General features: G+C 38.1%; 1 protein-coding gene across 6 annotated transcripts in view; it reads left to right on the top strand.

Annotated features, from left to right (window-relative positions):
• The window catches only part of FOCAD (focadhesin), a 311,339-nt gene that overhangs the window by 53,690 nt on the left and 232,395 nt on the right, over positions 1-25,254 (top strand). For all 6 annotated transcript variants that reach the window (XM_007176810.2, XM_057547663.1, XM_057547662.1 and 3 more), the window contains 2 exons: positions 2,598-2,702; positions 22,168-22,269. In XM_007176810.2, coding sequence (XP_007176872.2) covers positions 2,598-2,702; positions 22,168-22,269 — 207 coding nt within the window. The remainder of the gene's footprint in view (positions 1-2,597; positions 2,703-22,167; positions 22,270-25,254) is intronic.

Raw genomic sequence — 25,254 nt, 5'->3', positions numbered from 1 at the left:
GACTCTCTGCGCTTCCTGGACTTGGGTGGCTATTTCCTTTCCCATGTTTGGGAAGTTTTCGACTATAATCTCTTCAAACATTTTCTCGGGTCCTTTCTCTCTCTCTTCTCCTTCTGGGACCCCTATAATGCAAATGTTGTTCTGTTTAATGTTGTCCCAGAGGTCTCTTAGGCTGTCTTCATTTCTTTTCATTCTCTTTTCTTTATTCTGTTCCACAGCAGTGAATTCCACCATTCTGTCTTCCAGGTCACTTATCCGTTCTTCTGCCTCAGTTATTCTGCTATTGATTCCTTCTAGTGTATTTTTCATTTCAGTTATTGTACTGTTCATCTCTGTTTGTTTGTTCTTTAATTCTTCTAGGTCTTCGTTAAACATTTCTTGCATCTTCTCGATCTTTGCCTCCATTCTTTTTCCGAGGTCCAGGATCATCTTCACTATCATTATTCTGAATTCTTTTTCTGGAAGGTTGCCTATCTCCACTTCATTTAGTTGTTTTTCTGGGGGTTTTTCTTGTTCCTTCATCTGATACATAGCCCTCTGCCTTTTCATCTTGTCTATCTTTCTGTGAATGTGGTTTTTGTTCCACAGGTTGCAGGGTTGTAGTTCTTGCTTTTGCTGTCTGCCCTCTGGTGGATGAGGCTATCTAAGAGGCTTGTGCAAGTTTACTGGTTGGAGGGACTGGTGATGGGTAGAGCTGACTGTTGCTGTGGTGGGCAGAGCTCAGTAAAACTTTAATCTGCTTGTCTGCTGATGGGTGGGGCTGGGTTCCCTCCCTGTTGGTTGTTTGGCCTGAGGTGACCCAGCACTGGAGCCTACCCTGGCTCTTTGGTGGGGCTAATGGCAGACTCTGGGAGGGCTCAAGCCAAGGAGTACTTCCCAGAACTTCTGCTGCCAGTGTCCTTGTCCTCATGGTGAGACACAGCCACCCCTCGCCTCTGCAGGAGACCCTCTTAACACTAGCAGGTATGTCTGGTTCAGTCTCCTATGGGGTCACTGCTCCTTCCCCTGGGTCCCGATGCGCACACTAATTTGTGTGTGCTTTCCAAGAGTGGAGTCTCTGTTTCCCCCAGTCCTGTCGAAGTCCTGCAGTCAAATACCATTAGCCTTCAAAGTCTGATTCTCTAAGAATTCCTCCTCCTGTTGCCGGACCCCCAGGTTGGGAAGCCTGACGTGGGGCTCAGAACCTTCACTCCAGTGGGTGGACTTCTGTGATATAAGTGTTGTCCGGTTTGTGAGTTACCCACTCAGCTATTATGGGATTTGATTTTATTGTAATTGCGCCCCTCCTACCGTCTCATTGTGGCTTTTCCTTTGTCTTTGGATGTGGGGTATCTTTTTTGGTGAGTTCCAGTGTCTTCCTGTCGATGATTGTTAAAAGTCAATTCTAGATAGCAAGGCACAATACATGTTAAGCTCTTAGGATAGTACTTAGCTTACAATAGACGCTCCATAAATATGAACAACCATGATTTTAAAAATATTACTTTTTAAAAATTTAACAGGTAATCTTTATTTCTAAGATTTCTTTTTTGTTCCCAGGGAGCATCTTATTTAAAAAGGGCAGGGTAATTTGTGACAACGCGGATGAACCTGAAGGGTATCGTGCTAAGTGAAATAACCCAGACAAAGAAAGATAAATACTGGATGGTACCACTTATATGTGGAATCTAAAAAAAGAAGTTGAACAGATATTGTTGCCAGGGGCTGGGTGGGAGAAATGGGGAGAGGTTGGTCAAAAGATACAAACTTCCAGTTATAAGATGAATAAGTTCTGAGGATCTAATGTACAACATAGTAACTGTAGTCAACAATACTGTATTGTGTACTTGAAATTTGCTAAGAGAGTATTTAGCGTTTTTACCAAAAAAAAAAAAAAAAAAGGAACTATGTGAAGTGATGTGTGTGTTAATTAACTTGATTATGGCAGCCATTTTACAATGCACATGTAAATCATGTTGTACACATTATATTTGTCAGTTTTACCTCAGTAATGCTGGAATAAAATCCTGTTTCACAATTTAAAATAATTAATAACAGGCAAAAAAATAAAAAAGGGCAGGCCTTCTTTTTGATTTATTATCCTGCTGCCTCTTACAGAGGATAAGGAGAAAACTTAAATTTCTGTTCCCCACTTCCATTAACTTTGTTTTAATGGGGGTTATTTTCTTTGATTGGTCCCCTGGCCCACTTTTTTGAATGGCTGTTCCATTTCATATGTCTGGTTATTATTCATGGTCTGCTAATATTTATAAATGAAGGACTTGATTTTTCAGTGTGGGTAACTGATGTGGTCACTGCCTGCAGTTATGTGGGTTAGTGTTTCCTTTTTCCTGATTGATTTTCCCCCAAGTGCATGTATGGAGGTGATTGATAGGTTAGTGGTTTGATTCTTTGGCTCCACTTCTCCTCCTTTCAATGTGTTGAATGGGAGCTTGTAGGCCTATTCTTGGCTGTGCTATGCAATAAGCTGGGTGTGTGTGGATGGCTCCTGTTCAGTGTGGGTGGCAAGTGTTCAACTATTTAAAAGTGGTAGGATTAAGTACCTGATTAGAATATTCACTTTATAACATTTGACATGTTGTTATATTTCTTTACAGGAATACACACGGCTTGATAAAAGCCATTATGAAATTATTACAAATGCAAGCTCTTAAGGAAGGACATGGTGGAGAGAAGAATATTCAGGATATATATAATATTAGGTATGCCTTTTCTCCTTTCTTCTGAAACTTTTTTTTCTTTTTGGTGAATTGTTAAATAAGTTATGAATTGAGACATGCTAATCCATTAAGAATTAGTATATTTAACTCAGCAATGAATGTGAGTCTTGCCCTCTCGGAAGTTAGTATTTCAAAGAGTCAGGATTGAGATAGAGTTGACTATTATATGCTGAGTATCACCAATGTGGCTTTCAGGGTTGTTTCCTTGGAATTGGAATCTTTTATCCAAAATTCAAGTCATTTGTTTTGCTCTGGGATATAGAACCATCTTCCCAATACTGTGAAAACTGAAGAGTTCATTGGACAGATGTACTAAGAGCAGGAGGGGCTTAGTTTAGGCAGGAGGGTAAACTTCCTCACTATAAAAAGTAATAGGAGGACTATCCAAGGGTTATTACCCAGGGCAAGGTCAGTACTTAGGAGCATTGATTTGCCTTTTTTTTTTTGTCATCTACAGAATGTAACATGGTAGAATTATTTTAAAAGAAAATATACACAACAACAGTTATGTTGAAATATATTGGATTTTATGGGAGAGTTTGGATAAGGGAAGGCATCATGCTTACTTTTGAAGGTGACCTTAACCATTGCCTTGACGGTCCTAGAAAGTCATTTCTTAAGAGAGGGGATCCTTAATGAGCAGGGGATCCCAGAAGATGCCATGTAACCAGTGTATATTGTCCTGAAAACTCTGTTCAGTGATGCATCTAGAATATGCCTGTTTCAAAAGAATGAGACCATGAGACCATAAACAAGGGCACTGGTTCTGGGGGAAAATGACTTACATACGCTATGGCGATCCAACAGGGAAAGTAAATCATACTTGTGAACTGTCATTGGCTTGAGCATACAAGACCTGCAGTTTTGAGCATTTGACTCCACAGCTATCAGAAGCTGTGCGTGCCTCTCCAAAGTATAGTAATACGTGGTACCTATTACTTACGTATATTTATAGTACTTTCCTTTTGATAATAAGTAAACAGTGTCTCATATATTACAGTGATCTTTCCTGATTTTTTCTAATGTCTTTATTGGAATATAATTTTCCTGATGTTTTAGTGCTATTTATCATCTTTATTTTTATGAGCACATTATCGAGAGTTTCTTAAGTCACTTTTTAAAAACAAGGTCAGATTTGCATTTTATATATTTTTTCTTAATTTAAAAAAAGTATTTATTTATTTATTTATTTGGCTGTGCTGGGTCTTAGTTGTGGCATACGGGATCTTTAGTTGTGGCACACGGGATCTAGTTCCCTGACCAGGATCGAACCTGGGCCCCCTGCATTGGGAGTGTGGAGTCTTAACCACTGGATCACCAGGGAAGTCCCTCTTAACATGTTTTTTGAATGTTTTCAAAAACACAGAAAAGATGGAAGAATGTAGTACAATGGATTAGTTAATTCATTGTTAACTTATTAGTTAATAACTTGGTTAATTTTAAATTGGGGAAGCAAAATTATTTATTTGAAAATACTATGGAAACTTTGGGTGCGCAGGAGAAACTTTTCAAAACTGATAAATTTGCTTTTCTTTTTAAAATATGCATTACCTTAACCAGAAATGAACCTAAGGAGTAGATGAGCAGGTCTTAATGTTTCTAGATGAGTCGTATAAGCATCTGTGTTCTCTTTTTTTGAAAGAAGTTCAACCTCTTGGGCCAGAGTTCCAGGATGGGCAATAATTCCACTTCATTGTTGTTCAGTTGGAGTTATTTACCTATTTTAAAATAGGAAAGCTATTGAAGTTTTACATTTTTATATAACAGTTTTATTGAGAATAATTCAAATACCATACAATTGACTCATTTAAAGTATACAATTCAGTGGTTTTTAGTATATTCACAGAGTCATGTAACCATTGCAATAACCAATTTTAGGACATTTTCATCATTCCCTCAAATTCCTCACCCATTAGCAGTAGCTCTATATTTTCCTCCACCCAGTTGGGTATTTTTAATTCACTGGTTCTCAACACTGGCTGCTCAGAACCACCTGGGTATGCCTAAAAACAAACAAAAATAGGAACAATGAAATACCCTAGACCAACTGAATCAGATTCTCTGCCATGAGGCCTAAGCTTTTGTAGTTTCAAAAAGGTTCCAGACAATTCTGGTTGACAGTGAGTATAAGATGGTGTGTTAGCGGCTGTCTACTATGCATTCTGATCACCTGAGACCTTGTTGAATGGCAGATTCTCTTTCCTTAGGTCTAAGGTGGACTCAAGATTCTTGTCTAACAAGCTCCCAGGTGATGCTGGCGCTGACACTGACGCTGCTGTTTCCCCACCACACTATAAGTAGCAGAGCTATGAGCAGCCTTAGCAGTTCCTGGGAGCTTGTTAGGAAGGCACAATCTCGGACTCCATCTCAGATTGTCTGAATTAGAGCCCACATTTTAGTAAGATGTTCCAGGTAGTTCACAGGCACCTTTCAGTTTAAGAAGCACTAGTTTTGATGATGATGGAAGGAAATTTTCTGTCACACAGAAGAATCAGAGTTAGTGTCATTTTCATACTGATTGTGCTCACTGTGTGCAAGTGCTAAACTTTCAGCTACCTGTAATGTTTCCCCTGTTTTCCTATTTATAATTAGTTTTCTCCAGTAGTTGGTTCTTTTAACTGCAGTCTTGTTTTCAGAAGACAATAGATGCAAGGTGTGGATAGGGAGCCTAGTTTGAGGAGCTGAAATCATGCTGGACATATAAGGTTTGTCTGTAGAGTGGTGGCACATTAAGAGGACCAGAATCAATCACCTGAGTTGGCATAATCCAGTAATGTTTATGGAGGGCCCTTATGTGAATGGCTGTTTGGCACTATAAATCAGTAGAGTGTAATCGAGTGTATAAGAGCCTTAAGTTCCTCCAGGGGGGATTGTGGGCAGAAACACAGGAGAGGTGAGCCTGGAGAGCAGATTCCCTCAAGAGAGCTATGATTGCCTGACTCAAGCATAAAATTGTCATGCTGTTTTAGAATCTTCTCTGCCACATGTTGGTTAACAATATCATCCAGCCTTGGAGAGGAAGGCTGATGAGCTCTGTATGAAAGCATAAAAAGGATATGAGAAGCTTAGAACTCCACTGAAAGGTGTTCCCTCGTTATGCCGTAGGATTGACTTAAAATGTAAGTAGTATGACAAATAATTGTAAGCTTTCTGAGCATGAAACTCATCTGTGTTTTTATGGTATTAAGGACTCTGCTACTATACAGTTGGATTTTAAGTGTTTCTCACTTCTTTTTGTCCTAATAGCTGATTAATTTGAATTATAGTAAAACAGAATATGTGGTCATCTTATTTTTTATTAAAATTTTTTAAAAAATTGAGGTAACATTGGTTTATATTACTATTTCATGTGTACAACATTATATTTTGACCTATATACACTACAGCATGCTCACCACGAAAAGTTTAGTTTCCATCTGTCACCGTATAGCTGATCCCATTTATCTGTTTCTCCCTCCTCCTACTTCCTTTCGCCTCTGGTAATCACTAATCTGTTCTCGGCATCTATTTGTTTGCTTTTGTGTGGTTTATTTTGTTTGTTTATTTATTTTTAATATTCCACATGTGAGTGAAATCGTATGGTATTTGTCTTTCTCCGTTGGACTCATTTCACTTAGCATACTACCCTCAATGTCCATCCAGGGGTTGCAAATGGCAAGATTTCATCTTTTTTTATGGCTAAGTAGTATTTAATTGTACATATATACCACATCTTCTTTATCCATACGTCCATCAATGGGTAACTTAGGTTGTTTCCATATCTTGGCTGTTGTAAATAATGCTGTGATGAACATTGGGGTGCATATATCTTTTTGAATTAGTGTTTTCATAGTCTTCTGATAAATACCCAGAAGAAGACATTTGCAAATCATATCTCCAATAAGGGGTTAATATCTAAAATATGTAAAGAACTTGTACAACTCAACAGCAAAAAACGAAATAACCTGATTAAAAAATGGGCAGAGGGGCTTCCCTGGTGGCACAGTGGTTGAGAATCTGCCTGCTAATGCAGGGGACACGGGTTCGAGCCCTGGTCTGGGAAGATCCCACATGCAACTAGGCCCGTGAGCCACAACTACTGAGCCTGTGCGTCTGGAGCCTGTGCTCCGCAACAAGAGAGGCCGCGATAGTGAAGAGGCCTGCGCACCGCAATGAAGAGTGGCCCCCGCTTGCTGCAACTAGAGGAAGCCCTCGCACAGAAATGAAGACCCAACACAGCCAAAAATAAATATAAAAATAAATAAATAAATAAAAGAGCCTTCCCTAAATTAAAAAAAAAAGAAAAGAAAAGCAGCTTCATTATTAAAAAAAAAAAAAAAAATGGGCAGAGGATCTGGGTAGACATTTTTCCAAAGGAGGCCTACAGATGGCCAACAGGCACAGGAAATGATGTTCAACATCACTGTATTTATTAGGGAAATGCAAATCAAAACCACAGTGAGATATCACATCATGCCCATTTGAATGGCTATTATCAAAAAGGCAAGAAATAAGTGTTGGAGAGGATATAGAGAAAAGGGAACCTATATATATTGTTGGTGGGAAGGTAAATTGGTGCAGCCACTATGGAAAACAGTTTGGAGATTCCTCAAAAAATTAAGAATAGAACTGCCACATGATCCAGCTATTCCTTTTCTGGGTATTTATGTTGTCTTTTTAAATGGGTCTGCCCTGAATTGCTTAAGTCGTTCCAGGTGGGGAGTGAAGAGAGAGGGAGATGTGAGGACCCAGAATGTTAGCCAGTGGCTTCCCTTGGTTCCTGTGACTTTCCTGAAGGAGGTTTAGAGTGGGTCTTCTCTTTGTTGAACCCAGAGCTCAGTGGCTCTCAAACTTCCTGTGCCTAAGAACCGCCTGGGGAGCTTGTTACGAGTACAGCTTCTCAAGCCCACTTGCTAGGGAGTCTCATTCATTCAGTAGGTTTTGCAATGAGACTCAGGAATCCAGCTGCTGGGTGATGGATATAGGTCATTTGTGGATCATGCTTGAGAAATATTGCTTGAGCCCCTGGGAACTTAGTGGTACCATATATGAACTTAGTAGTACTTAGCTGCAGGGAACCCCTTGGGGTAGACTGGGAGGGATCTTGAGTGGTTAATCATGTCTCCTGGCCTCTGTTCCCTATTAAGAAGGCAAAAGGTTTGTTTGCTCCTAACTTAGGCACTGAGGCACCAAGTTCATCTTACTGCGTCTACCATGGACATTAGAGAGTCCAAGAGCAGAACCAAATAGCAATTCTAATGGAAAAGCGATCCAATGAGAGCAAGCCAAGTGTGGACGCAAGTGAGATTTCAACCTCACTGCTCTCTGTTCAATGAGTAATTCAATGACCCCAACAAGTTAGTGTTCTGCATGGTCAGACAGTAGACGCTGGTAGGAACAGGAGGGGAAGAGAGACCTCAGCACCCTTCTACAAACCAAGGATGGTTTTTAGTGTTACAGTGCATAAGGAGTTCTTACTCAGAGTTTTTCATATATGTGTCTGGGACATGCACTTTAACAAGAGATTTGGATACAGAAGTGATCTACCCACCGTGCTTTGAGATACATCAGATTAGAGTGTGTGTAGCCAATAAAGTTCATTTTGTGTCACTGGACCCTTCTATAGTTCAGTGGCTTAAACAAGATTAAATGGGGATATTTAAATGGAGTTTCAATTCCCAGTGCCTTTTAGGATGGGGGTAAACTGGAAGAACAGTGAAGCGCATTTGACTGCTGTGATTAAACGAAGAGCATGTGTCAAGTGTAAAACTCTAGGCCCAGGAGTCTCAATTCTGGTTGCACCGTTAGAGTCCTCTGAGGAACTTTTAAATGTATTAGTTGCCGGGGCTCTCCCTAGAATGAGTAGGGGTCAGCCTCAAGCATTGGTAGTTTTTCAAAGCTTCCTAGATGGTTTCCAGTGTGCTGGTTCAACTGAGAACTACTGGCCAATTGTTGCAGTGAGGCAGTGGGGCTTCATTGTTGCCAGACCTTCAGATCTTTCAATATTAATAACATTTTATATGAAATATCCTCACTAATAAATGTTGGAAAGCAATTCCAATTTTTGAAAATACAGGGTAGGCAGACCGAACACGTTTGCTCACAGGATGCAATCCAAGGGCAACAGTTTGTGACCTCTGGTTTAGGCATTTAACTGTTTTCAAAAACTTTAAAAGCCCTTTTTTACCTGTGAACAATTTTTTTTTAACATTTTTATTGGAGTATAATTGCTTTACAATGGTGTGTTAGTTTCTGCTTTATAACAAAGTGAATCAGCTATACATATACATATATCCCCATATCTCCTCCCTCTTGCGTCTCCCTCCCACCCTCTCTATCCCACCCCTCTAGGTGGTCGCAAAGCACCGAGCTGATCTCCCTGTGCTATGCGGCTGCTTCCCACTAGCTATTTATTTTACATTTGGTAGTATATATAAGTCCATGCCACTCTCTCACTTCGTCCCAGCTTACCCTTTCCCCTCTCCGTGTCCTCAAGTCCATTCTCTATGTCTGCGTCTTTATTCCTGTCTTGCCCCTAGGTTCTTCAGAACCATTTTTTTTTTTAGATTCCATATATATGTGTTAGCATACGGTATTTGTTTTTCTTTCTGACTTAACTTCACTCTGTATGACAGTCTCTAGGTCCATTCACCTCAGTACAAATAACTCAATTTTGTTTCTTTTTATGGCTGAGTAATATTCCATTGTATATATGTGCCACATCTTCTTTATCCATTCATCCGATGATGGACACTTAGGTTGCTTCCATGTCCTGGCTATTGTAAATAGAGCTGCCATGAACATTGTGGTACATGACTCTTTTTGAATTATGGTTTTCTCATGGTATATGTCCAGTAGTGGGATTGCTGGGTTGTATGGTAGTTCTATTTTTAGTTTTTTAAGGAACCCCCATACTGTTCTCCATAGTGGCTGTATCAATTTACATTCCCACCCTGTGAACAATTTTTATACTAATCAGTTAAAAAAAAAAAAAAAAGCGACTAGTAAGATATCCTTTACTTCAGGCTTAGTTTTCCCCTGCCCTTTTTGTTTGGTCTGAAGTTTCTTTTGGTTAGTTTGAACTCCACTTTTTAATAACACACTATGTTTAAGTTATTGCAACATTCTCTAACATTGACCGTATGGGAAATGCAGCAGAGAACCAACATTGGCCTGGTATTTTGGTTGCAAGCAAAAATGACGAAACTAAATTTTTATGATTCATAAATGATTAGAGGCTCAATTTTCTCTGTGATATGCCATTTTTTTCCCTTAAAAATTTTTTTTTTTTTTAAATTTTATCATGTACTTTTGCTTTTAATTTTTCCTCTGCATATTCATATTATGGCAATCTTTTTAAGATCTCTCTTCCCTCAGCTGAAGTGAGGAAATAGCTGTGAATTCATGAGCAGTAACTGCTTGTTCCAAAATGTGTGCATCATTCTGATGTGCCAGACAGTGGCTGACATGTACAAATAGCCAATGTTGAGAATCTTATTTGTGGAAAGGGTTGGTCTGATCAACATCAATCTGTACTTTCTGAAATAAGGGAATATTAAATGTTTTTGGCAGATGGTGTGCTCTGAAATGGGTGATAAGGCCAACAGTGATGGATGGTGATACCCTGAGTAGATGAAAGTTATGTACTCTATGTGTATTTGTGCATCTGTTTGTGCGGTGTTAAGAGTTTATTTAGATGGAGAGTTAGTTTTAAGAACTTAAAGATGTGTGTCCGAAAGGCTGAGGTACTTTGTGATTCATACCGTTTTTGGTTTTTTTTTTTTTTTCACTTATCTCTTAAGGCAAATACATTCATTCCTTAGGGCCATCAAACAGAAACGAGAGAAAGTCCCAAGGTAAATACTGACACAAAGTGCAGTAAAGACCAGTTTGTAGTTGTGGATGTCAAAATATAGCTCCAGTTTTAATTTTGATAACTAGCTTCTTCTCGGCATGAAGCCCTTTTTGCATTTTGTCTTATACCCATTTTGGTGTGTGAGATGGAGTCACTTGTGCGAAGAGTGCAGGAAGAGCATTTCTACATCTAGGGAAAAGCATGTGTCTAGCTGCTGCTGTGTGAGAGAGCCTGGTGCCCCAGGAGCACTAACAGGAGGCCGGGTGCCTGGAGCTTAGTGTTCGAGGGAGGGAGAGGCCAAGACAGAGGCCCAGGGGAGGTGGGCATGGCCTAGAAGATGCAAGACCATGGCAAAGACTTTGGGCTTTCTTTAAAGAGTAGTGGGGGGACTTCCCTGGTGGCGCACTGGTTAAGAACCTGCCTGCCAATGCAGGGGACACAGGTTCGATCCCTGGTCTGGGAAGATTCCACATGCCTTGGAGCCACTAAGCCCGTGCGCCACAACTACTGAGCCTGTGCGCCACAGCTACTGAAGCCCGCGTGCCTAGAGCCCATGCTCTGCAACAAGAGAAGCCACCGCAATGAGAAGCCCGTGCACCGCAACGAAGAGTAGCCCCCGCTCGACGCAACTAGGGAAAACCCGCGCGCAGCAACGAAGACCCCACGCAGCCAAAAATAAATAAATAAATAAATTTATTAAAAAAAAAAGAGTAGTGGGAAGTCACTGAAGGTTTTATTTTTAAACTTATTTTGAAAGAATTTTAAAGTTCCAGAAAAGGTGCAAGAATAGTACAAAAAATTTCCATATGCCATTTACCCTGATTCATCAATGTTTTTACCCTTTGCCACATTTGCATTATCCGTCTCTCTATATAATTAAAAAAATATTTGAGAGTAGATTACATATATTCAGTAGGGTATGCTTTCTAAGAACAAAGATATTCTCATATATAACCAGAGTACTGTTATCAAATCAAGAAAATTTAACATTGATATAATACTTTCATCTATGGTCCATATTCCAGTTTTGCCATTTGTTTTAATAATGTCCTTTCATACCTTTTTCCTTTTTATTTTTAGTGTATGGGCTCTAGTTTAGGATCATATATTACATTTAATTGTCATATCTTTTTAGTCTTTTAAAATTTGGAACTATTTGGAAAATTTCTCCTTTATCTTTTATAACATTGACATTTTTTTTCTTTTAATAAATTTATTTATTTATTTATTTATTTTTCGGTGTGTTGGGTCTTCGTTTCTGTGCGAGGGCTTTCTCCAGTTGCGGCGAGTGGGGGCCACTCCTCATTGCGGTGTGCGGGCATCTCACTGTCGCGGCCTCTCTTGTTGCGGAGCACAGGCTCCAGACGCGCAGGCTCAGCAGCTGTGGCTCACGGGCCCAGCCGCTCCGCGGCATGTGGGATCTTCCCAGACCAGGGCTCGAACCCGTGTCCCCTGCATTGGCAGGCAGACTCTCAACCACTGCGCCACCAGGGAAGCCCCACATTGACATTTTTGAATACTATAAAAGTGATGCAATGTCTTTCTTAGGATATCATATCTGGAGACACTGACGTCCATCTTGCCCCTCACTGGTGATTTTAATTTTGATTACCCCATCAAGGTGATGTCTGGTTTCTCTACTGTATAGTTATCATCTTCTTCTTGTAACTAATAAGCAGTCTATGGGGAAGATGCTACGAGACCATGCAAATATCCTGTTCCTTGTTAAACTCACAGCTGCCTCCCCCCCATTAATTTTCACTATGATAATTTCAAAATGGTGATTTCCCAACTCTGCCACTCCCTTCAGATTTACTAGTGGCAGTGGAGATATAGATATGCTTTAGATGTGGACATGGTAGGAATCCCTGGGAATTCACTTAATCTATAGATTCTGAAGCCCCACCTCTATAGATTCTGATTTAGAAAGCTTGGGTGGGAGCCAGTGTGGGTACGTAGAATCCATGCATTTTTTAAAAGTCTCAAGAGATTCTGATGTGGAAATAGGTTTGGAAATCACTGGACAAATGGTTAAAACACTGAACAACATTATATTATTTCATAGTGACGTTAGACAAAAACAGTTAACTTTCTTTCCTCCTACATCTGCATCTTTAAAATGGGCACAATTAAGATATCAACCATGGATATTGAGGTAATAAATTAGATTCTGATTTGAACTTATTTTCTTTGTAAGGGAAATCCAAGTTATTATGATGATTTATATTGGCAGTATACTTCACATGATACATATGAATTTTTCTAAAATCGAAAGAGGTTAATTAAATTTAAAATAGTATATGGCTGAGTTAAGTTTGGAATATTTTTTAATGCCTTTTTGATTGAGATATAATTTGTATACCATAAAATTCACCCTTTTAAAGTGTACAAGTCAGTGGTTTTTATTATACTCACAAATTTGTTCAACTATACCACTAATTCCAGAACATTTTTATCACCCCCCAAAGAAGCCCCATACCTATTAGCAGTCTTTCTCTAATACCTCCTACTATAAATATAAAACACTGCTTACTTTTCTATCTGTGGATTTACCTCTTCTGGACATTTCATATAAATAAAATCATACAATATGTGGCCTTTTATGTCTGGCTTCTTCCACATAGCATAATGTTTTTAAGGTTCATCTACATTGTAGCATGATTTAGTACTTCATTCCTTTTATGGCTGAATAATATTTCACTGCATGGATATATCACATTTTATTTATTCTGTAATATTTTTGTATACTTACCAAGTCCAGTGAATTTTCAGTGTTTTTCCCTTTTCACATTTATTTCTGGAGGTAAACTACTTTTCGTAAGTTCCTGAAAATAAACCTCCTAGTCTTTAATTAAGAGTAGTTGTTACTGTTTTTTCATTTCTATGCAAATTTCCTTATTGCATTTATTGTTTCTTAACGAGGTTGCTTAGAATCCTGTAACACTTGAAAAAAAATCAAGTGTTTTTTTGATTTTTTTTGACCATCAGCTATTGTCATATGTTTCTGTTGTCAAGATAAGCATTTTGCTTTTTGGGGAGCTGATTATTTCAACAGTTGAATATATTATCTAAAGGGATCTCCTGAGGTGTAGATGTTTGGTTTTATTTAGCATGAAGGAAGCATGACACCATTATTAAATTGTCTGTACTTTACAGTCAAGCTGCCATAGGGTTTGGAACCATTAGAATGCGTTAATATGTTTTATTTTGCTGAAGTTACAAAAACTTCAGAAGCTGGGGAGCCACCATTTCTAGGCACATCATATATACCTTTTTTTGGGAAATAGAAGCGTACTTTATAGTTTTTTTTCGGAAGCAGGAGTTTAACAAGGCTGAATTGCAGTAATTACCTTAGGTATACTTAGCTTTAATTTACTAGCACTTACCCTTTTTTGGAGGGGAGGTCAGGACCTTCTTTGAGAATCTCATAAAAGTTTTGTACCTTCCCCTAGAAAATGTACACATGTACATGTACTCAAAATTTTGCATATAATTTCAGAGGGCTTGTGAATTCTTGCTTTAATGGATAAATGACATTTTTTACAGAAATTAGGAAAAAGAAGGTGGGAAAGAAGGGGGTATCAGTGTCAGATCTGTCCCTGAGAAAGCTCAGTAGAGTTGAGGATAAGAAAGAAGCTAGGGCAGTAATCAGGGAAGCATAGCCAGTAATACGTTCCAAGGGCCATCTGTCTTTTTTATTTTTCAGCATGTGGGACCTTAGTTCCCCAACCAGGGATTGAACCCGAACCCCCAGAAGTAGAAGTGTAGAGTCTTAACCACTGGACTGCCAGGGAAGTCCCCCATCTGTCTTTTTGCAGTTTGATTCTTTCTGTGGCACTGCATGTTTTGCTTCTGTTTTCACTTCCTCTTTTCTCTCCTCTTTCCCACCCAGGGAAGTCTTTGTTCACAGTTTATGATTCCAATCACCTGGAGCTTACACTTGGGATTTAAAATCAGACCTAAATAATAATCTATACATATTATACAATTTTCCAGTTAGCAATTGCCACTAGAAAATATTTTATAAGTTCTTCTAAGTGTGCATGCCTAATTTGAAAATTGGTATGGTAATTTGCTGATAAATGTCTTGAAGAGCATAAAATGTTGTAATTTTTGCCTTAGCCTATTTATCTTATCTCTAGTTTCCCGCCGCCCCACCCCAATCAAGGATGTAACTTAGTAATAGACGTTTTGGACCCCTCCATATCTGTGTGTTTCCCCCCAGCCATCACCTTGTACCTAAAATAGTTCCAGACTTCTGACATTGGCAGACACCTTTGCATTAAAACCCTGCCTCTCAAAATAGGGATCCTGGGAAAGGTTCATTGTGAGGGCAGAGCCATTGTGATATGAAGTCTCTTTTCAAAGAGATCTTATCTTTTCCCTATCTGCGTTATAGACCTAAAGAAAAAAGAAAATTAGTCAAAAATATCAAAATTGAAATAATTTGTGCTCCAAGTCTTCTTTTTCTGGAAAGGATGAAATGCATTGTCTTAAGACTCTATAGGATAGATAATGATTCACAATTATTGTTTAATTTTTCTTTTTTATAGTAATATTCATTGTGGAATCTTAACAATTTTTATTATGCTTTTTTTTTTTTTTTTTTGGCTGAGTTGGGTCTTCGTTACTGCGCACAGGCTTTCTCCAGTTGTGGTGAGCGAGGGCCACTCTTCGCTGCAGTGAGTGGGCCTCTCACTGCGGTGGCCTCTCCTGTTGCGGAGCACAGGCTCTAGGGGCGCGGGCTTCAGCTGCTGCGGTGCACGGGCCCAGTAGTTGTGGCTCATGGGCTCTAGAGCGCAGGCTCAGTAGTTGTGGCGCATGGGCTTAGTTGCTCCGAGGCATGTGGGATCTTCCCGGACCAGGGATCAAACCCTTGTCCCCTGCATTGGCAGGTGGATTCTTAACCACTGAGCCACCAGTGAAGTCCCTATTATGCATTTTTTATCTTAAAATCTGCAGAGCTTTTTTTTTTTTTAATCCCACTTTGGCTTCTAACCAGCTCTTTCAAATCAAAATTCAGAGCAGGTAGAGAAATGCTTTTAAAATGCATATTTGATGTAGTAAGTGCTATGCTATGCTTCTGAAAGCGCCAGGGTCACAGCTGCATACATGAAAATGCATGGTGACTGCGGGCATTGTTTCCTCACACAGAAAACGCAATCTGTGTCTATCGCTGAATTTAAGATGTAAATCAAATCATAGCTTTCCTACATTCAGAGATGTAGCAGAAAGGTTGAGGTGACCTAAAGGTTACAAATAACTCTTGCTTTTTGCCTACTACAAGACTAATTTTTTTTTTTTGCTCCCTCTTTTCTATTAAGATTGATGTATTTATACTTGGAAAGGTGAATCTAGTTACCTACCTTATTTTATCGTTGTCTCTGTGCTAGTTTAGTGGAACCACGAATTTATCATTTACTCCCTCCCCCGCTCCATTCTGCTAAGATGCATGCACTGCTCTGTGTTGTTGACAATGTTATTAAAGGGCAGGGAGCCCTGAAGTATTAGGTACCAACTCTGCATGCTTCCTCTGTGCTTTTTTTCTCCTAACAATGTGGACTTTGAAACAATGTACTTAGAGGGGTTGTGATGTTGGTTTTTCATGATCCATTCAAAGAGTTTAAAAAGGTGCTTTGGGGAAAGTGTGTGTTTGTTACATTTATTTTAGATGTGCATTTGGCACTGAAAGGGAAACCTAAGAGTAAGAAGATAGACACCCAGCTTTCAAGCTGCTTATGCTCTAGTTTAAGATAAAAATTTACCTGCATGATAATCATAATAGTACCCCATTTATGGAATATTCTGTGTGCTAGTTACTGTATTAAATGCTTTACTTAAAATGGCAGTTAAAACATTTACAAATCATGAAATGGGAAAGTGCCAAAGAACATACAACAAATTGGCTCATCTATGGCAGAAAAACAACAACAATAACAACAACAACAGCAACAATAATAATAACCACACAGTGAAGGAGAAATTAGAGGCACTAGAGGCCAATGAAGGGTGACCTGATTGCCTGGTTTGTATTGATTTCAATTTTAGAAACAATGTTATTCTCTTTTAAGAAGAAAACAGAATCTACTGGATGTCTCAAGAGTTAGGAAATCTTGATTTAAAATTTTCTGTGGGCTTATTCTGGATATAGCACTGCATTTCTCTCTCAAGTAAAAAATATAGGATGCTTTATTTCTTTGAGATAAAAATAGGAGACCTCTGTTTTGAGGCCTTAGATTTTATTAGACGTTGGCCTTAAAGCCATTTAAGCTTGGCATAGAATTATTAATAGTTGAGAGCCATCTTTATTGGTTTCTGCCTTTACAGGATTTGGTTCCACCTCTGGTCCCGAGCAGTACGAAGATTAGGGCTTTAATGGGTGACTTGGGTTCTATAACTTTAGCACTGGAAGGTACTTAGTCTGATTTCCTCATTTTACAGATGAAGAAACTTTGCCCAAGAGAGGTTAATTCTCTTGCTTGAGATTACACAGTTTGTTGCAGAGACAGAATGTGAATTTGGAACTCTTGCCTCTTTTAATTCAATGTTTTCCCTCCACTATTTCACGTCACCTCTCCACTTCTAGTTTTTCTTCTGAGACATGGTTGTGCCAGCGTAACAGTAAATGATTTGGATGATGCTATGTAGGCCCTGCTTATATAAATAATAATAATGATTTCAGTGTCCCACATTTGTGTTTGTTTTTCATAATTGTAGAGCTTATTGTCTGTCGCTGTTCGCTTTACAAGTGATCACGTTGATTGTATGTTCAACCCATCTATCACTTTGAATAAAGTGTTTTAGGCAACTTACTCTTTATGCCTTGAATACCGGGTTTGGGTATAATTGACATTTTAAGGCATAACCCAGGTTTTGTTTTGGTGTTCTTTTGTACCACGTTATTTCTTTTTTTGATCAATAGTCCTTCTAATGAAGAGCAAAATTTACTTTAAATTGTGGATTCTTCCATTTACCTTGACCTTTCTCAGTTGGAGGTACTTGAAAGAAGTGAGGTACTTGAAAGAAGTGGCTAACAAGCAGTGAGTGAGAAGAAAGAAAAGAATAATCTTGAATAATCCATTAATTTAAGAATCAATCCTTGAATATTTCAGGAGTGAACTATACTTAACCTGATGACATTTTTTTTTAACATCTTTATTGGAGTATAATTGCTTTCCTTATGACATTTTAAATGCTCTAGTTATAATATTTTAAATGGAAAATAACTCTATTTTCTATCATACCAAATTAGCATGCATAATATTTAATGCTGTTTGTTTATTTTGGAACATGCTTCTATGTTTTGCAAAGGAATAATTTTACATTTGTTTTCCATTTTAAGTCTTCTAGTTCCTACTCTGCCGTTACTCTTGTGCATCTAATGTTAATATTTGATGATTATGTTTCCATAAGAACCTTCAAATTTTGAGCATGATCGATTGATTGCTTTTGGTTCAGTATAAAGAAGGATGAAGGTGGGATAATAGTCTTTTTGAATAACTCAGGGCTAGTACCATGTTTTAGTGAGTTTTGTGCCTCATAGTGCTTGCCATTTTACCTAGTGCAGTGGTTCTTAACCAGGGACAACTGTGGCCCCAGGGGACACTTGGTAATGTCTGGAGACATTTTCGATTGTCATGTGCCTAGGTTGAATGCTATTAGCATCTAGTGGGTAGAGGTCAGGAATGCACTTAAACATCCTATAGTGCATTGAACAATGCCCACAACAAAGAATTATCTGATTCCAAATGTCAGTAGTGCCAAGATTGAGAACCCCTCATGTATGGCAGGTGCACGATAAAGTATATTGAATTAAAAACTGTGTCCATTCTATAAAGCATAAGGCTTTACATATTATTTTATATGTGTATTCACATACCAATTTGATGATTCACAAGGGAGAATTTAGCTCTTTGCTTCAAATTCATTCTTTGCTCAAAGTATTAAAACAAAATTTTGGCAATTATAATTGATTTTAGGTTAGTTGTACTCAGTTGAAATAGTATAATATTGGTAATCAATGTTAATCAGTAGTAATATTCAACGTTTTTAATTTGGACTTCCTTTCTCCCTCGAGGTTTTTAACTTCTTGGAATCAATATTGTATATTATTCCTACAGTATTTCCACTTGGATCTGACATAATCAATTCTCTGGAAAAGTTAATTATCCACATGTCTAAGTCAGTAATTAATCTGGATAAATCCCTATTTTATATTCTTCTTAACTCATCTTTAGAGTTTTAAGTCTGAGATACTAAATAGAATTTGCTGAACCCCAGTGCTAGCAAAGCAGCCCTTCAACTTCATGCAACAAAGCAGAGTGGGTCCCACAATTCCAGTGAGGTAGAAGCTAAATTATAACAGAGTTGTTTGCTATATATGCATCATTCCTAATCCTACTTTAAAATTACTATCTCTTACCTCTGTTGATCTGATTTAATCTGGACAAGACTGTTTTTAAAAGGAGATAGGTTCTTAACAGTTTTTAAACAGGAGATAGATTCTTGACAGTTTTTGGGGGTGGGAATTTGAGGGGTGGGAAGAGTTAGGGGGTGACTTATAAGGGAAGAGTATTGCAAAGCACTTAAGTGCTTTATGATCACACAAAAACTATGTGACAACTTGTTGGATTTTCTTCTTAAATAGTCATAAATGCCACCATTAGCTGGAGGATTAATAGATGGTCATACCTGATGCTCCTCATTTCAATATGGTGCTTGTCAGAAGGAAAACCCATAGCTAAAATAATTGCAGTTGCTGTTCTTTCCTTTTTATTCATGTTCACTTGAACATGACCTACTGAATTCGTAATCTAAGAAGTTTGGCTGATGTGACATACTTGAGAGGCTTTAAGGATTTGTAACATTTGTGTCTTCATATCTGTAGCAACTAGAGCAGAAGCAAATTCTAGATAGGTTTAACTGCCAAAGAGTTTGGAATTTGAAAATGTGATTTTGATAGGATCTTTGAGTTTTGGCATAAAAAGTTGCTTGGAGTGATCCCTTAGCAATGGCAGTAATCTGATGAGTCAGAAATAGCCTGTGCTTTAACAAACAGAGGCTGCCAGCATGTGAAGTTAGTGTCTAATAGATTAGGTGAGGTTGAGGAGAAAATAGAGAGATGGTGTTATAATACCCAGAAACTGTGTAGTAGTGTCAGAGAGGTGTTTAACATGAGGGTTTCAGTGTGATGGATCTGCCATACTTTTCTGTTTAAGAGAGAGAAAAATCAGAAAACTTCCCAACTCCTAACCTTCCTTTTCTGTGGTTTTTCACTTGTACCGGTTTTCAATCTGGCAACACATTGGAATTGCTGGAAGAGTTTTAAAAAATTACTAATGCATGGGCTCCACTCCTAGCAACCCCAGTATAATTGAAGCCTGGGCATTGGTATTTCAAAAAGAGCTCCACAGATGAATCAAACATGCAAGCAGGGTTGAGCACCACTGCTTTATAGCAGTGCATCAGAATTGTCTGGAGAGCTATTTATTAGGTCTGGCTGAGGCCTGAGAATTTATTTTCATTTCTAACAAGTTCCCAGGTGATGCTGATATTGCTGGTAAGGCGATCCCATTTTGAGAACCACCAAGAAGGCTGTTTTAAAAAATCATTTGGGTGTGACTGATCTTTTTCTTTTTTTAAACATTGCTAGTGCTATATAATTGGGTTAAAAATTAAGATTAAAGATAAGTATTATGCATATGATTCTTTTTATGTAAAAAAGATAGATTGCTTTGAATTATTTTTTCAAATAGCATTTTTAATTTTTAAAAAAATTTGAAAAAGAATAGATACACATATATGTATAACTGAATCACTTTGCTGTACACCTGAACTAACACAACATTGTTAATCAACTACAAAATAAAATTAAAAGTTAAAAAGATAAATTAAAAAAAGAATGAAATAATGCCATTTGCAGCAACATGGATGGACCTAGAGATGATCATATAAGTGAAGTAAGTCAGACAGAGAAAGACAAATATTCTATGACATCACTTATATGTGGAATCTAAAAAACAGTACGGGGACTTCCCATCGGTCCAGTGGTTAAGACTTCGCCTTCCAAAGCAAGGGGTGTGGGTTTGATCCCTGGTTGGAGAGCTAAGATCCCACATGCCTCGCAGCCAAAAAACCAAAACATGAAACAGAAGCAAAATTGTAACAAATTCAATAAAGACTTTAAAAATGGTCCACATCAAAAAACATCTTAAAAAAAATAAAAAATAGTACGAATGAACTTATTTGCAAAACAGAAACAGACTCACAGACGTAGAAAACAAACTTATGGTTATCAAAGGGGAAGGGAGAGGGGAGGGATAAATTGGAAGTATGGGATTAATAGATGCACACTACTATATATAAAATAGGTAAATAACAAGGATTTACTGTATAGCACAGGAAACTATTCAGTATCTTGTAATAACCTATAATGGAAAAAAATGAAAAAAAGAATATAGATATATACATATGTATTTATGTATAACCGAGTCAGTTTGCTGTACACCTGAAACTAACAATAAAAAAAGCCACATCAGGGCTTCCCTGGTGGCGCAGTGGTTGAGAGTCTGCCTGCCAATGCAGGGGACACGGGTTCGAGCCCTGGTCTGGGAAGATCCCACATGCCGCGGAGCAACTGGGCCCGTGAGCCACAAGTACTGAGCCTGCGCGTCTGGAGCCTGTGCTCCGCAACAAGAGAGGCCGCGACAGTGAGAGGCCCGCGCACCGCGATGAAGAGTGGCCCCCGCTTGCCGCCACTAGAGAAAGCCCTCGCACAGAAACGAAGACCCAGCACAGCCAAAAATAAATAAATAAATAAAAATTAAAAAAAAAAAAAGCCACATCAAAACTTTGTTTAGTACTTCATAGTTTAAAAAGCTAATGAATTTACAATTTCTAGTAGACTTTTTGAACTATTTAAAATAATTTGTGCTTTTTTCCTTTTTTTTAAAAAACCCCATTATATGAGGATCCTTCACATTTCAGATCTTTAATTTTATATAGTCTTTTAGGTATCTTAATCGATGTAGCCCAGATAAAAGATTTGTCCTTGTTCAACAGAAATTTCAAGAATTTATAATTTACAGAGTTTGTTATTTGATATGGGAGAAATATTTTCTTTTTTCTCACCTTAAGCATACTGGGGAAACACAGAACCATATACTGAGAAAAATGGGGGTAAGTGGGAACAGAGACGGAGAGATAGTGCTTATAGGTTGGGGCAGTGTTAGAGGAAATGGAACCTTCCAGGTTTGGAAAGAGATCAGCAAGAGGAGGAGGTGGCCAGTGATTTCCAAGAATGCAGGAATCAAGGGGATGGATATGAAAGAGCTACTGGATTGAGACGCTTGGCCAAAGTCATAGTGCTATTAAATGGCAGAGTCTGCTGTCAAATTTGGGTCTCTAAGACCCAGGTTTATTCTCTTTTCTGGAAAAGAATTAGATATAGGAAAAACATAGTTCTAATGAGCCAACTCTGCAACAAATGCAGCAAATGATAGTTTTGTGACAATTTTGAATCTAGATGGTAGTGGCTTTTTTGTAGCTATATTTAGATATTAAAAAGGTGTAGTCCTGAAATGACAGCTTCCAACGTCACTTTCTGTTTTTCAGAAACCATCCTCAGCCTTTGATCACTGTGCTTGAACACAGACCTGATTGCTGGCCAGTACTTTTGCAACAGCTGACAACTTTTTTCCAGCGATGCCCTGAAAGGTAATGTAAAATAAAATAAATGAGGGAGATGAATAGTATATGCTAATTTTAGAGTTTTTCTTTTAAGCTGCTTTGACTGTAATGTTTTCTCCTGAAGTAAAGAAATGTCTTAGAGCAGGATATAGTTTTCTATTTTCTTTTTAAGAGTAAGAGAAAAAAATCCTACCAGATTTACTGATTGTTGAAATATTGACTATGAGAAAAGCTATTATTAAATAAGCTAAGCATTGGTTACTTGGGAAAGTTGATTGGAAATATTTGGTAAACTACTACATGGTACATATGGAAGACAGGTTCTTCCCTCTGGAAATTGATTAGTGAGTTAATCTCTCCATTAGAAACCAGTGCCAGTTGGGATTAAGCAGTCCTGCCAACTGGGACCAGATAGCTGCCATATGTGCAGTTAGTTTAGCTTCACCAAGGCCTTCTGCCTTCTGATGGTCCTCAAAGCTTTCTCACATCCTTATTACTATGGCACTGGCTCAGGCGGTCATCTCTTACTGTGGCTATTGCCACCTATTCCTAACTGGCCTCTCTGCCTCCGATCTCGTCCTGCTCAAGGCCATTCTCTAAGCATCCATCAGGGTGACGCATCAAGAGAGCAGATCTTATTGCATCACTCCCTTTCTTAAGTGGCTGCAGCTGTGATTTTCAAACTGCACTTGCAATGTATAGGCTAAGCATGGAAACACCCTCGCACCCCTTCAGCTCTTTTTCTTATAGACTATTTTTTTACGTGTTGATACCTTATGGAAGCTTTCTATTGGAAAACAATCGTTTGGTCTCTGAAATAGTTGGAAAATCCCTGGGCTACAGGACGAAATCTATTATGTCATGCTAGGCTCTGTGTATGATCTGTTTCACCAATTTTATTTTCTCCTATCTTTATCTCATAATTTATGAATTATGTATTTCAGCAATACACCGACTTGCTTTGTTTCCACACAGGAAACAGTGCTGTTTCCTCGCCTCTGTGCTCTTGCTTATTAGTATCTATCTTACTCTCTTGAATCTCATCCCAGCCCTTTTCTGACTAGTACCCTAGCCCTTGCTTGATTAATTTCTCTATTTTAAATCTCTGTTTAGGGACTTGCCTGGTGGTCTAGAGGTTAAGACTCCGCGCTTCCACTGCAAGGGGCACGGGTTTGATTCCTGGTCGGGGAATTAAGATCCCACATGCTGTGTGGTGTGGCCACAAAACTAAAAAAAAAAAATCTCTGTTTAGGTATTGTCTCTCCTAGGAAGTGTTTACTTACCACAGGCTGAATTAGGTGTCTCTTTTACATGCTCCCTTAGTAACTTCAGTTGTGATTTCTAACATCATTATACTTACTGCATGGTCTTATAATTATTCTCCTCCATTAACTGTGAAACTTTCTTACTTTCTTGAGGGCAGGGACTGTGTCTCAGTATTCTTCGTATTGATAATGCCTGGCACATTTTTGGGTGCTTTATAAATGTTGAATTTATATATGTATACACATGAGGCTCACAGATTGGTGGGGCCCAGGCAGTGGGTTGTAGAGTGCCTCCTAAAATATAATATCACTGCATGCTTAGTACGTCACACAAGGTCATGATGGGATGGTACCATTGTCCCATGTAATCCAATGCCTGAGTTACATTTACCACACTAGCTACGTTCATGTGCTCTTGCTCTTGAAGGTCTTAGAGTGTCCTATACATACAATGTATTAGAACATTGTTTCTGAGTCTATAACTTCAATTTTAGATGGAATTTCCAGGCAGGATTTACTGCTACAGGAAGTTTTAAAGAGATATAGGGAACCTTGTAATCATCTGCCAGTGATAAAAGTCCATGTAACAATTGAATGAATACCTTAAAATAAACATTATTATCATCCTCTCTTCCCTCACCTAGGGCTGCATTTTCAAAGGTAAGATATTAATATTTACTAAAAAAAAGTCTTTGTTCATCCATGTCAGAAAGCAAAAATAACAAATTTATAAACATTTGTTTAATGAAGTTTCTCTTGTTAAATAGATTGGGATACTTTATAAAAGATGTTGCTGCTGATGTGTCATATTTGTTATTAAGCTTGTTTTTAGGGTAATCCTTACAAATATCTCTCTTTTCCAATGCTTTAGTTAGTCAGCAAGTAATTAACTTACTTTTTGGTTGTTTCATTTCAAAGGAGTATTATTTTGGAATTTGGAAGTAGTTCTTCTAATGATGTATGTCCAGATAGTCGTAAGGAGACGAGATTATTAATTGAGTTTGGTTTATTTATGGATAAGCTTTCATTGACTTATTCCTTTCATTTGAGTTCTGGAGTGTTAGAGTATGCTATCTAGAGCTTTTTAGAAGTTTTAAATTATTTTGTATTTCTTTGCAAAGAATAATTACAGTTGTCTCATTTCTACTTTTGCACTATGAGATGGTTCTTTGCAGGATGAAATTGATCACTGCTTACATTTTCAGCAGACTGTTAGTTTCTTGAGATTTAATTTTAGAGTAAGTTAACTTAGTTTTTACACTGTCATTTAGAAGGTAATGAAGGAAGTTTGGTAGTTTAATAAGAATATAAATAGTGATTCACAACTATAGGAAGGAGACAAAATGTTGTGACAATAGCTTGTATTCTAGCTCTTTCTGTGTTAGGAATTGTTGATTAGAGTAGCTGGGTTCACTTTTTTTTTTTTTTTGAAAAGTGTACATGCTGTATAATTCCATTTACATAACATTCTGGAAAATGTAAAACTATAGAGTGGCAAACAGATTAGTGCTTTCTAGGGGTTTGTTGGGGGGAGGGAGGTGGGGTTAAAAAGGTGAAGTACAGAGGATTTTTAAGGCAGTAAAAATATTTCATATGACATTGTAATGGTGGATACATGATACTATGCATTTATCAATACCCATAGAATTTTACAGCACAAAAAATGAACTTTAATGTATGCAAATATATGTATGTGTGTGTGTGTGTGTGTCTGTGTGTGTATGTACGTATGTATATATATATCCCA

The sequence above is a fragment of the Balaenoptera acutorostrata genome, chromosome 6, assembly GCF_949987535.1.
Source record: "Balaenoptera acutorostrata chromosome 6, mBalAcu1.1, whole genome shotgun sequence".
Taxonomy (NCBI): Eukaryota; Metazoa; Chordata; class Mammalia; order Artiodactyla; family Balaenopteridae; genus Balaenoptera; species Balaenoptera acutorostrata.
The sequence above is the reverse complement of the archived record's forward strand: the minus strand, read 5'-3'. Positions and strand labels throughout refer to the sequence as shown.